The sequence below is a fragment of the Hippopotamus amphibius genome, chromosome 14 (genome assembly GCF_030028045.1).
Source record: "Hippopotamus amphibius kiboko isolate mHipAmp2 chromosome 14, mHipAmp2.hap2, whole genome shotgun sequence".
NCBI classification, from domain to species: Eukaryota; Metazoa; Chordata; class Mammalia; order Artiodactyla; family Hippopotamidae; genus Hippopotamus; species Hippopotamus amphibius.
Genome location: NC_080199.1, coordinates 17,178,421 through 17,191,990, shown reverse-complemented (window position 1 = coordinate 17,191,990; position 13,570 = coordinate 17,178,421). Strand labels below are relative to the sequence as shown.

The following is a 13,570-nucleotide window of genomic DNA, read 5'->3' as shown; positions in this document are numbered from 1 at the left end:
TGTAGAGTCATCAGATGTAGCTCCCTCTGGTAGGGGATGTTGATAGTGGAGAGGCTATAGAGTATGGGGACAGGGCAGAAATGGGAATTCTCTGTACTTGCCCCTCAAAAACGAAAAAAAAGTAAAAAAAAATTTATGAAATACTTGTAAGTTATTGGTGAAGATTATTATAACATTTCACCTTTTGGATATACAGAGGAAATGGAGATTTTTTTTTAAGTTATAGATTGAGATTCTATATTAATAAAATGTCCCAAAGATCCTTTAGAGAATTTCACAAGCTTATATGTCATCTGATACAGATAAGGCTTTCTCCGTCTGAATCAACAGAATTAGAAGGCCAGACTTAGCCTTTCTCCTGTTAATTTTTAAAAATAATTTATATAACACTACCAAAGTTGTCATGATAATCTCCTTTCCCTGTCTTGTAAATCACCATTGGTGGGTCCATTTTTCCTTCATTAAAGTATTTTTGTGTGTTTATTAAGTGGGACTTCCATTTTATAAGAGAAATAGAATTTGAGGTAAGAAATATATTTATAAAATTAACTTGTATTGCATATTATTAACATGTAATCTCTGTTTTGGATATAAATAGATATACAACATTCAGAGGTTAAAAAACCTGAAGTGCTCTTCCTGAACATAAAGAATTTTGTAATTCTTTTTTGTTTTCTGAGAAGAGACTTCCCTTCATTACTTTTAGACAGTCTACTTTCAATTACACTCTCAGGGAGGCTGTGGGTATAAAATTAGCAAATTGCATCTAAATGAAATGCATGTTTCCTACCTTCACAGAACTTACAACTTCTACTCTGTGTGCAATTCCCATTCTTAGAGTCACACCTTTAAGTGAAGGCTTTTATTACAATGCGGGAGAGAGAAATGAAGTCCATTATGTGTTAATACTAAAATAAAAAAAGTTAACTTTTTTGATGGGCATTTTTCTAAAATGTATTGCTGATGTCCCTCCATTCTTAGAATCTGCAGAACATAATGATAAAAGTTATTATTTGGTATAACTACCAGCATGTAGTATTGTGCCATTTAGTATAATAGTCTTGGGGCTAATGAAACACAGGTATGGGGTTTATAGATTTACTTATATACATTTAATAGCAACCATTTAACTTTTAAAAATTTCATGTCTTTTAAAATATTTTTTCTTCTCTTGCCTTTTCTAATAATATTTTACTTTTTACTACTTTTAAACCAACTTGTGAAGTAAGATTTAATAGGCTGTAAAGTAAGGATCTGAGGGTCTCTACTAGGAATAATGATGAGTTTGGACATATAATTTTGGCAACTTAGATGCCTCTTGTTCTCAGTTGTCTTCTATAAGACTGAAATTGCCTGAAGAATGACAGCTGGAGAAGTGAATGATTTCGGAAGTTGCTTTGGTTTGCTAATGGCTTTATAAGTGTTCCTAAATGATTAGAAAAATTTCCCCCCTCTTTTTTTTTTTTGACAGAGACCCTCATTTATTTGAGATCCAAGGCCCCAACCCCCAGTGCCGTCCGCAATAAACTGCAGCCGAGCTCCCACACTCTGGATGATCGCCCAGATAAGGGTTGGGGTCGGGTGGGCAAGGGTCTGGGGCCAAGGCTGCAGCAGGAGGAATTGGACCACAAGCAGAAGGCATGGCCAGGGCCAGTGCTTGGCCAGCGCTCCCAGCACCCCAAATCCCTGCCTGAGGCCGGGGGGGAGACCTCTGCTGGGGGCTGCTCAGGCCTCACGGACCCGGCCCAGGAGGCCAGCGTTCTCCTGGCGAAGCGATCGGTAGTCCTCACGGATCTTCTCCAGGTTGCTGAGGGTCTTCTTGCCCATTTCCGTCTCAATCTGCTCCTCAAGGTCTCGAACCTCCCGCATGATTGTGCCCGTGTCCTCGATGGTCTGGATGAGCTGGCTGCAGTTCTCATGCAAGGCAGCTAGATACTTGTAGGCCTTCCGAACTGCATCGTCCTTTTTGGCATCCTTGAACACAAGCTCATCAGTCACTGCAAACGTCCGGTCCAGCTTCCCAGACAGGGAGTTGATTTCCTTCTGAAGCTCCTTCGTGTCAGACAAGATCTTAGTGATCTCTTCCTTCTGCTTCCGGATGTTGCCCACAATCTCCAGGATGCGCTGGGTATAGGCCAGCCGGGACACGTCTCTGGGCAGGATCTCGAGCTCTGACATCAGCTGCTTATAGATCTCCTGCTTCCGGCGGGCCTCTTCAGCAGCTGCCCGGACACTCTGGTGCAGCTCCTGGATCTCTGCCAGCCGCCGAGAAGATTCCAGCTCTCTGCAGTCCTGGAGCTTTCGGAGGTGACGGTACTCAGCAAGCAGCGGGACCCGGTGCTTTTCCCACTGACCCGCCAAGTGGATGACCCGCTGGGCGCTGCTCTCCACCACGAGCTGCAGCTTGGTAAGGTTGGCAGCCCCATCGGGCAGCAGCTCCACTGCCCGGCTCTTCAGGCGCAGGGCCTGCTCGCGCTCCGCTGTGCTGAGCTCACTCTTCCGACACTCGGTCTCCACCTGCACAAGGCTGACTCCCAAGGTCTTCATGTTGGCTTCAACCTCTTCAATGCTGCGATTCACTCCCTCCAGCTGCTCCCAAAGAGACTCCAGCTCCTGCTCCTGAGCTGCCCACGTGTCCTGTTCAGGCCGCTGGGAGGTGGCCGGCACATCTGACACCTGGGCTGCCTGGGCCTCGGGCTCCAGATGGAAAGTGAACTTCTCTGAATGTGTGAACCGGGAGCCCTTGGGAGCACCAGTCCTGGCCCCAGCACCCCAGGCCTGCAGCAGCTCTCCCAGGTCTTGGGCTTGCTGTGGGGGTCCTGGCCGGCCCCAGGTCTGGCGCAGGTGCTCGGCCAGGTGCTTCTGCAGCCGCTGCCGCTGAGCCCGAGTATCCTCCTGAGCGGGGAGGCGGGATGCTCGGGGGACCCAGTCCTCGTCCCCGGGGTGGTCCTGGCCGGCGTGGCAGAGCTGGATGGCATGGTGTTCGAGGAGCGAGGCTGCCCTCGCAGCAGGCTGGGGCACCTGGGTGGGGGCTGGTAGCAGCAGGGGACTCGCCTGGAACTCCTGGGGCTCTCCTCTGGAGCGCAACTCAGGCATGAACAGCCTGGTGGCACGGAAAGGCTTCTGGTGGACCGAGCCCTGGAGGTGCTCCAGCTTAGGAGTGCGGAGGCAGGGTGGGACCCAGGGCAGGGCCAGTTGGTCCCGGATTTGGCTCCCGATGGCCCGGAGAAGGATAGCTGAGTCACCTGCAGGCTGGTCTGCATCCTCGGACGCATCAGTGGGCAGACATTCAGCCAAGAAGAGAAGCAGGTCCCGGAGGTCAGGCTCACTGGGGTAGAGGAAGTTCTGATAGCCAAGCTCCAAGGGATAGCCTAGGTCCATACAGGCCTGAGCCAGGCTCATGGCCAGACGGAACCGGGCAGACATGGCGAGAGGCAGCAGGGGGCTGAGGCTGGAGCCCACAGCAGGGTTGATCACACGCAGGCAGCGGACCACAGCTTCTACAACCAGCTCAGTGGTAAAGGCTCGCAGGGTCTGCACATCTGGAGGAACTGCCGTGCCGGCCTGGCGCAGGGAATGGATGAGGATTCGGTCTGCCTCCTCCATGGTGGAGCCGTGTTGAAGTCCGAGGTTGGGTCCCTTCCCCCCTCTTTTAATATGAAATATTTCAAGAATGCTAAAAATAACCCCAAATTTTATTTTTAAAATGTACATACCCAAATAGATTATATAAAATGTTGATATTTTCCTATACATATTTAAGAATTTTTGTTAAAGAAAAAAGATTTATGAAAAGAGAGAGGAACCAAAGACTGAGCCTTGAGGCCCTCTACTTCGCAGGTAGAGACCCGTACAAGGATACTGAGGTGGGAGAAAATGTGCAGTCACAGAAGTGAAGAGAGTGTTTCTAGAAGGAAAAGCTGGAGCCCATGTCTCTGAGAGGCTAGTAAGTTGAAGACAGAAGAGTAACAATTAGATTTGGCAAAGCAGAGGCTCTTGGTGACTTAACAAAAGCAGTATTTTAAAGAGAGATAGAAACTCAGATGGTACAGGGCAGACCTCAGGGCAGTCAGTGAAGCTACCAAGGATACACATCCAGAGGTCCCTAATCCCTACACCCTGCTGGCCACGCTACCATCCACCAGGAGCTAGTATTCAGTATTAGATTTAAAAGATGTCTTCTTCTCTATTCCATCAGCCCCACAGTCACAAGAAATTTTTGCTTTTGAGTGGCAAGACCCAAACACATAAGAAAAACGATACTGCGGGTCAGTCCTGACCCAAGGGTTCCAAATTCCCCACCATCTTTGCGGAAACTTTAGCTAAAAACCTAACAGATCTACATCTGGAGGAGGAACCCTCTTCCAGCATGTAGACAACATTCTGTTCCCCAATCCTACCAAGGAAGCCTCTCACAAAACTACTGTAACCACCCTGAGTTGCCTAACCAATAAAGGATATAAGATGTCCAAGAAAAGCCTCAAATATCACAGACCCGGGTGACCCACCTGGGCTTCATTCTCACAGAAGGTCAGAGAAGCCACCCCAGTAAAGAAAAGGTGCCATTTGCAGCCTCATCCCTCCCAGAACTAGAAGACAGCTTAAGGGTTTCCTGGGGATGCCAGGTTTTCTGCATCTGGATCCCTAACTGTGGTCTAATAGCTGGGCTTCTAGATGAAAAACTGAAAGGATGAGAATCCTTTTGAATGGAATTCAGAATGCAAAGGGCCTTTCAACAATTGAAAAAGTAATTACTTCAGGCCCCTACCTTGGCCCTCCCAGATTTAGCTAAACTCTATGACCTTTACTTTCATGAGAGAAGGGGAATTGCCCTTGGGGTATTAGCTCAAAGACTGGGACTCTTCATTGGAGTGGTTGCTTATGTCTCTAAACAATTAGTCAATAGATCAAACTGCTAAGGGATGACCTTCTTGCCTACAGGCAGTATCAGCTACTACAACCCTGGTAAAGGGGGCTGAAAAGTTAACATTTGGTCAGCTACTCACTGTGTAGACCCCACATCAGGTTGAGGCTTTAGTAAGTTCTAAGGGAACAGAATGGCTAGCCCTTGCAAGTTGATTCAAGTTCAGGCTCTGCTTTTAGATAACCCAGTGGCTACCAGAAAAACCTGCCACACATTAAATCCTGCAACCCAGCTACCAAGAGAAACAGGGGCCCTGGAACATGACTGTATAGAAACCACAGGCACAATCTTTTCCAGTCCGTGACCGAGGAAGTGAGCATCTACCAAATACTGAAGAGGAACTGTCCATGGACAGAAGTGGTTTTATAAGACAGGGAAAAAGGCTGATGGGATGAGCAGTAATCTCTCAGATCCAAATCATAGAGGCACAAAGCCTACCCCCAAGGACTTCGGCACAAAAAAGGTGAGCTCATAGGCGTCACTGGAACCTTAGAGCTTGGGACAGGGACAATCTTAAACGTTTACACAGACTCCCAGTATGCATATGCCATCCTATACACACACAAGGCTATTTGGAAAGAAAGGTACGCATGCTTATTGCAGAGAATAAGCAGGTGAAACATGGATTAAACATATTGAGACTCCTAGAAGTAGTGCAGCTTCTGGAAAAAGTGGCAGTGATTCACTGCAGGGGTCATCAAAAAGGGAATACAGAGGTAATAAAGGGAAACAACATACCAGATGCAACTGCCAAAAGAGCAGCCCTAGAACCAGTAACTTGACAATTACCTTCATATCTAAGAGACCAAATCCATCTATTACTCCCTAGACTATACAAAGGAAGAATTAGACAAAGCTCAGAAATGGGCTTCAATACGTAACCAAACAGGACCCTATGAAGCTTTCCGGGATAGACCACCATACCCTCTCCAAAGTCCTCTGCTTGTTTCTTATTTGTAGAAAAACTTTAGTCTCCCAGACCTCCCGAGTCACAAAAGGCTCGCTCAAGAATGATTGAAAGAATATGAACATATAGTAACAAAAAAAACTTAAATAGATCAGCCATATACAGTCACAGAATCTTTAGTTCCTTCCTGAAGAACACAGATAAGTGTCTGATGCACATCCCTGAGTTGTTTTGCAGATACTACAATCCCCACCAGATGGAAGAAATTAACTGATGACCATGAGCATGTGGCACCCAGATCAGCTGGGGCCTGAGAACTGATGTTAACCCCTGTGACACCCCTTGTGACTTGACCATCAACCAGAGAATTGTGCTCGAACTGATTACATACATTGCAACTCTCTGCCTCACCTTCCCTTTAAAAGCCCTTCTCTAAAATCCATCTTTTGTGCATTAACCACTTATACTTCTTATTTGGTGCCTGCAATAAATGCTGTTCTTTTCTTCACCACAACCTGTTATCAGTAGACTGGCTTTATCATGAGAGCTGAGCTGACCCGTTTGGTTCAGTAACAGATGGAGATCTAGGAGGCCATGGGGGACTAGTTAATGAACATGAGCAATACTTCTTTCCCCAAACTGCAGCTTGTCAAGCTATCAGGGAGTCTCATCAAGGGACTCACTACAGGAGGGAAGCTCTATATAATTGGTTAGTTGACCTCATGGTAACACCTGGCATGAAAAGTATAGTCAGTTTGATAGCTGAGACATGTCCCATCTACACAGTGAAAACCCCCAACACCAGACACATAGAGGCCCCCAGATAAAGCCCATTCAGATCAAAGGGACACATCCTGGAGAAGACTGGCAGGTTGACTTCACTGTCATATGAGAGCATAGGGCAACTTCAAGTATCTCTAGGTGCTAGTGGACACATTTTCAGGGTGGATAAAAAGGGTTCCCCACTAGAACCGAAATGGCAGCCACAGCAGCTAAAGTAAAAGACATAATCCTCAGGTTTGGGCTCCCGGGATACTTAAAAAGTACAATGTCCCAGCATTCCTGTCTCAAGTGACAAAAGGGATAACAAGTGCCCTGGGCATAAAATGGACCTTGTATTCACCTTGGAGACCCCAATCATCAGGAAAAGTAGAGAAAACTGATCAGACCTTAAAAGGAACCTTAGCCAAGCTATGCCAGGGGACCCAAGAAAATCGGATTAATTCCAATTGCCCTGCTCAGCATGGGGTTAGCCCCAAAGCATAAGTTAAAGTCAAGTGCACTTGAGCTCATGTACAGTAGACTCACTCCCCAAACCTGAGAGAAGGGACACTTTAGCCCCCTTAAAATGGAATAACTCAAGTGTGCCCTCCAGGTAGTAAAAACCATAGTAACCAGGTGCTGCCTGCACCCACCGACCTGGCCCTCCACCCTTTCCAGTCAGAGGACGAGGTGCATCTAAAAACCTAGAAAGCTGGGAGCCTGAAAAACCAGCTAACTCCTAAGTGGAACAGACCCCATTTAGTGACGCCCAGAAATTGCAGGGGATCACTCCACAGGGACATCACACTTGAGTGAAGGGGTCCCTGAGGTTGCTTCTGGAGAAACAACCAAGGCGATGGATCCCCTTGACTACTCGTGTGAACCTCTCTCTGACCTGAAGCTTCTCTTCAAAAAAACAACAAATACGTGTCTCCAAAGAGCAGACGGCTAGTTGCAGGGATCACTGTGCTCAAAGGGGAGCTAGTGACCTTGGCCAGGAGAACCATATACAACACTGTCACCATAAAAAAGGGAGACAGCTACCACAGCCAAGGACAGCGGCCTGAACTTCTAGCTGTGACAAATCCGCTGCCTCCCTGGCCGGGATGGTCCTGGGGGACCGAGCTGCCCCGGATCATCCGTTAGCTGCCCGGGGAGGGGTCTGTGCCCCGGGCAGCACGTGGAGCTGTTGTCACGTGGAGGCACGTGGCCTAATTGAAGGAGGCGCAGACAGACCACGGGGAGAGCCGCTTGGCTGCAGAAACCAGGCCGCCTGGTCTGGGAACAAACCTGGGGCCGGGGTAACGCGGGCCACCCTCGCGCCGCTGGGTCTGCGCCTCTCCTGGGCCCCTTAATGACCCTCAGAATCTACACACCTGCAGACGGCGGGGGCGCAGGCACAGCGCAGTTAGGGCCCAGGCCCGGGGGCCACAGACGCGTCCACAGGCGGCGGGGGAAGCCCTGCTCCTCCCCCAGGCCTGACGCCCCCACACCCGGCAGGAAGCAGCGGCAGGAGCCGCACCTGCGCCCCTCAGCGCCCTCAGGCCCGAGGAGCGGGGCGGAGACAGAGGAGGACGTGGCACCACAAAGCCCAGCAACATTCCCGGGGAGGAAACACAGAATGTGGTCAGAAAGTCAAGTCTTACCTTTTTTCTCTCCCCTTGTGCTTAGTCGAGCCTCACTTGCTCACAGGCCGCCTCCTGCAGGGGCCTCACACCCGGCCCTTCAGCCCGGAGTCCCTGGTGAGAAACGGCTACACCATCGCCTCCGCTTGGAGGTCCGAGTGCAGAGACGCTGTACCCGGCACTGTGATTCAAGATGGCGGTGAGCGGGCCGTGTGCACAGACGTTGCACCCGGCACCGTGATTCAAGATGGCGGTGAGGGGGCCGTGTGCACAGACGTTGCACCCGGCACTGTGATTCAAGATGGCGGTGAGGGGGCTGTGTGCAGGAGGAACGCTGCCCCCACCCCACCCCTCCATCTGGAGCCTCGATTAGCAGAGCTGAGCCCGCCCCGCGAGAATCCCGCCCCCTCCCCGCTCTGACAGGAAACATATACAGCAGCCCTACTTGTTTAAGGGGAGAGCGTGTGCTCCAGACCAGGAGCTCCTACCTCTCCACACTTTGATCAGAATAAAGCCCTCCTCTCCTTCTGAACCAAACTCTCATTGTACTGGCAGGAGCAACACAGGGCAGAAGGCTCCTGTTGCAGTCTTAGGAGGGTTGGTAACAGAACAGGAAAAAATCAGACCCTCTTCTGCCCAGTAGTGGTGTGTGACATCTCCTAGAGACTTAGATAAGATCTCTAGGAGAAGCACCAGATTAGTTAAGAAAATTGTTTCTTAAATACCAGTGTAGTCTGCACTGTTCCCTTGAATAGTGATACTTACTCTTGGAAGCTCGTCCCTCCCCTCGTAAAAGAAGCCAGGTGAGGTTTATAGACCTTCTTGGTCTATCAGGTCAAAGACTTAAAGAAACAGACACTCAGGAACCTCTCAGAGGTGGGGTTCTGGAAGGAAATTCATTATCTGGGAGACCCAGGCTCACACTAGACCCAAGAGACAGCAGCATCGAGTGTTTTCGCCTTCAGACACCTCCACCCTATTGACCTGAGTGCCAGGAAACGCCCGTGTCACTCTCAACTGAGTGAATTAGACTTGAGACTTGGTGACTGATGAGGGGAAAGGAGCCTGATTCAGGTGATGAGACCTTCATGGGGATGAGGTTTTCCTGTGAGGATGGGTTTCCTGCAGGGGGCGGGTAGAGAGTCACATGAGGAGAGTGGAAGGAGGGCCTTCAATAAAAAACCAGGGGCAAGAGGAATGGTGTTGGCCCTGGAGAGTTCCCACCAAGGGAGCTTTTTGCAAAGGGCCCAATTCTTTAAGTGATTTCCCTTTTAGAATCTGGGAAAAGACAAGATGTCTAGCTATTTTTCTTCTTATGGAAATAAATATCCCTCTGAGTTAACTAAATTAGAATATCCCTTCCCAGTGCAATGTTGTAGTTCTAGGGAGGCTGATAGGATAGGATGATGAGATGGTGAACTGGATCCTCTTTGCTAAGCAGTCAGGGACACACACACCAGTGCCTCACGATGTGAGCGGAAATATCAGAGTCACTGGGTGTGTCCCACAGCTTCGAGGGGGTGGCAGCAGGTCAGGGCCAGTCTTTAAGGCCCTCTGCTCCCACACGATCTACATATTTGTGGAGACAGGGATCAGGGAATATCCCAGTGACTGTGGAAACTCCTTGATGGGAGAAGTGATAGAGTTAGAAAGGGGGGCATCTGGCGCTCAGTAGGGACCAGGCTGCTCTTCTGGGACCTGTAGGAGCTGCCATGATAAGCTCCACAGACTGGGCAGCTTAAACAACAGAAATTCATTCTCTCACAGTTTTGGAAGCTAGAAGTCCGAAATCGAGGTGTGAACAGGGTTGGGTCCCTCTGAGGGCTGTGAGGACAACTTGTTCCCTGCCTCTCTCCTGGTTTCCTGTGATGTGATGACAATCTCTGGGTTTCCTTGGCTTGGAGACACAGCACCACCATCTCTGCCTGCATCTTCACCTGGTGTTCTCCCTGTGTCCAAATGTCCCCTTTACATATTGGATTAGGGTCTGCCCTAAGGACATCATCTCAATTCATTACATCTGTAAGAGTTCAAGGTCACTTTCTGAAGGACTGAGGATGAGGAATTTCACGTGTGAATTTGGGGGTGGGGGCCACAATTCAACCCATAACTGGAACCACCAGCTCTGCTGCCCCAGCTCTGCTGAGTTACTAAAAGCTGGGAGGAGATGACCTCCATGGCCCCATCAGATCCTCCAGCCATTCTCTGAGACAGAAAGTGTCAGAACCTGTGCCAGCCCCGTCCCAGCTGCCCCTACTGAGTATTATCATCTGTGGGCTTCACTGCTCCTTCCCTGGCCCTGGAAGTGGCCAGAAGGGTGTGAAAGAGTTTGGGAGCTCTGTGCCTAGATGTTCTCAGGGCCTCTGGTGAGGCTGTGCCCCTGCACTGTAGGGTGGGGGCGGTCCAGACTGGAGCTGCAGAAGGGGGCTCCGTTCCTACCTCATGTCCTCCAGCTCCATTTCTGGGGGTAGGAGATGGGGTGAGTGGGATGAAAGCAGGGTGGGAAAGAGCTGGAAACCAGCCGCTCTCCCTGTGTGGCAGGGAAGGCAGAAAAGGAGCCCAAAGCGGCTGGAGAACAATCACAACGGTGCCTGTGCAGACAGAGGCTGCTCTCCTACAGCCCCTGCCCCGTGTGGTCCCTGCACCAGCAGGGGGGCAGCCCCTGGGAGCTTCCTAGCCATGCAGACCCTGGGCCCCACCTGGACCTCCTGAGTCCCAATCTGCATATTCACAATCTCCCCAGGTGACCCGTAGGCACATTCAAATATGGAAAGCTCTGGCCCCACCTACAGACAGACCTGTGGACAGATGGAGGAGAAGTGTGATTATTAGGAAGGCTTCTTGGAGGAGGCCTCTAGCAATGAAAGCAGCTGCCATTTGGGAAGAAATGAGATCTTTTGCCTCCAAAAGTGGCTCTCACTTGGCTACAGGGTGGAATCACCTGCAGTGTTATAGAAGAGTGTTGATTCCTGCCTCCCCTCCCCTGAGATTCTGATTTAATTGAGATAAGGCTTCAACACTGGGATTTTACAGAGCTTCCCTGATGATTTGAAATTGCAGCCAAGTTTGCAAACCATTGACCTTTGCCATATTGCAGATGTGACCTGGACTTGGAAACAGTAAACAGAAATCAGATGATTTGAGGGCAGGAGCAGGAGTGTACGTTTCTGTGTGTGGAGGGTGGGGCGAATGAGGAGGATGAGGCAAGGAACCTCCACCCCTCTTCACTGCTGTGTGACCTTCCTGGTCTCACATTCCATGGCCTTCCCACTCTCCTCACATGGAAGCCTGGAGGTTTCATACAAGCTCAGCCTTAGTTCATCACAAACCTATGAGCATGAGTACCAAGATGTGACTTGCTGGGAGAGATATCCTGGGAACTGTACAGGACGAAGAGCTTGGTAGTAGCTGCAGGAGTTGCTTCTGCGCAGGGAAGCTCAGGGAGCTCTAGGCCACTGGCCAAGCACGGGTCTGGCACAGGGTTGTGACTGGAGACTTCCTGTGCCTGGGGTTTGAGGAAATTGGTCTTATCAGCCAGTGACAAGTGCCTATGAAATCAAGCATCAGGAAGTGCAAAGGTGTAAGATAACAAGCTTCCCAATAAAAAGTAGCTGGCCCTTATTCTCCTCTCTGTACAGGATACTTAATTATCATATTTAGTTATAACACAAGCCTAGAGGGTGTTAGTATCTCCATCTTACAGACAAGGAAACAAACCTACAGAGCTTAAGGACCTGCTCAAGGTCGTATAACTTGTAAGTGACAGATGCAGCCTCTGCACCCAGCCTGGTGGGACCTCACAGTCTGTCCCAGCTCCTCCCATGTCCCCTGCAGGACCCAGGAGGTCTCACCTGCCCAAAGATTTGCACAACGGCTTAAGCCTGATACCCTGGTTGGGTCCATGTGGTCTCTCCAGGTGCCCACAGCCCCTTTGCTCCCTATTGCACCTTGACTTGGATACTTCCTTCTGCAGGGCAGCCTCCAAGAGCCCCAGGTTCAGCTGGAGGACACCCTTGCCTGGTTCTGGCAGCTTCTCCCTGCAGCCAACTCCCAGGAGTGTGGTCAGGCCAGGTTATTAAGAGTATTAATGAGAGAAGCAGGAAGTAGTGTGAGCTTATGGTCAGCACCTTCCTTTGGCCTGGTGACTTCCCTCACTTCTCCCTGATGCTTCCTACCACTCTCGGCAGTGCCTATCCATGCTCCCCCATTACAATTGCTCCTGTAAATCTGCTCTGGATCAGAATCACCAGGGGAGTAGTTAGAATGCAGATTCCTAGGCTCCAGCCCCAAAGATTCTGATTCAGGGGGGTCACACAAGTGGGGCCTGGGAATTAAAATTTTTGATAAACAACCCAGTGGATTCTGCTGCAGGGGGTCCTCTAAACACATTTTGAGAAGCATTTAACAGACCTGTCACTCATATCTGTGGGCCCTGGGTCAAGAGTATAAATGAAGGCCCATATTATATGTTTACATATTTAAAAGTTATTGAAAGAAATGAAAAAGGACACAAATGGAGAGATATACCATGTTCTTGGATTGGAAGAATCAATATTGTGAAAATGACTATACTACTGAGAGTATCTACAGATTCAATGTAATCCCTACCAAATTACCAATAGCATTTTTCACAGAATTAGGACAAAAATTTTTACAATTTTTAGGGAAACACAAAAGACCACGAATAGCCAAAGCAATCTTGAGAAAGAAAAATGGAATTGGAGGAATCAGACTCCCTGCTTCAGACTATACTACAAAGCTACAGTCATCAAAACAGTATGGTACTGGCACAAAAACAGAAATATAGATCAACGGAACAGGATAGTAAGTCCAGAGATAAACCCACACACCTGTGGTCAACTGATCTATGACAAAGGAGGCAAGAATACAGAATGGAAAAAACACAGTCTCTTCAATAAGCGGTTCTGGGAAAACTGGACAGCTACATATAAAAGAATGACATTAGAATACTTCCTAACACCATATACAAAAATAAACTCAAAATGGATTAGAGATCTAAATGTAAGGCCAGATATTGTGAAACTCTTAGAAGAAAACATAGGCAGAACATTCTCTAACAAACCAATGCAAGATTTTTTTTAAATTAATTAATTATTTAATTGGCTGTGTTGGGTCTTTTTGCTGCATGCAGGCTTTCTCTAGATGTGGCAAGTGGGGTATACACTCCGTTGTGGTGTGCGGGCTTCCTATCATCATGGCTTCTCTCATTGTGGAGCATGGGCTCTATGTGCATGGGCTTCAGTAGTTGTGGCACTCAGGCTCAATAGTTGTGGCTCACAGGCTCTAGAACACAGGCTCAGTAGTTGTGGAGCACAGGCTTAGTTGCTCCAC

At 49.0% G+C, this 13,570-nt stretch overlaps 2 protein-coding genes across 2 annotated transcripts in view; both read right to left on the bottom strand.

Moving 5' to 3' along the window:
* Positions 1–1,563: 1,563 nt before the first annotated feature.
* On the bottom strand, positions 1,564–3,621 carry LOC130835805 (coiled-coil domain-containing protein 22). The gene has a single exon (XM_057707659.1). It carries the CDS (start codon positions 3,604–3,606, stop codon positions 1,726–1,728), a length of 1,881 nt encoding a protein of 626 aa, XP_057563642.1. The 5' UTR covers positions 3,607–3,621; the 3' UTR covers positions 1,564–1,725.
* A 7,176-nt stretch (positions 3,622–10,797) lies between these two features.
* The window catches only part of LOC130835552 (ATP-binding cassette sub-family C member 4-like), a 169,376-nt gene continuing 166,603 nt past the window's right edge, over positions 10,798–13,570 (bottom strand). The window contains 1 exon segment of the mRNA XM_057707190.1: positions 10,798–11,004. Within this exon segment, the coding sequence (XP_057563173.1) occupies positions 10,798–11,004 (207 nt within the window).

Coding starts and splice junctions, on each gene's coding strand:
- LOC130835805 (XM_057707659.1), bottom strand. CDS start 3,606: ATGGAGGAGGCAGACCGAATCCTCATCCATTCCCTGCGCCAGGCCGGC.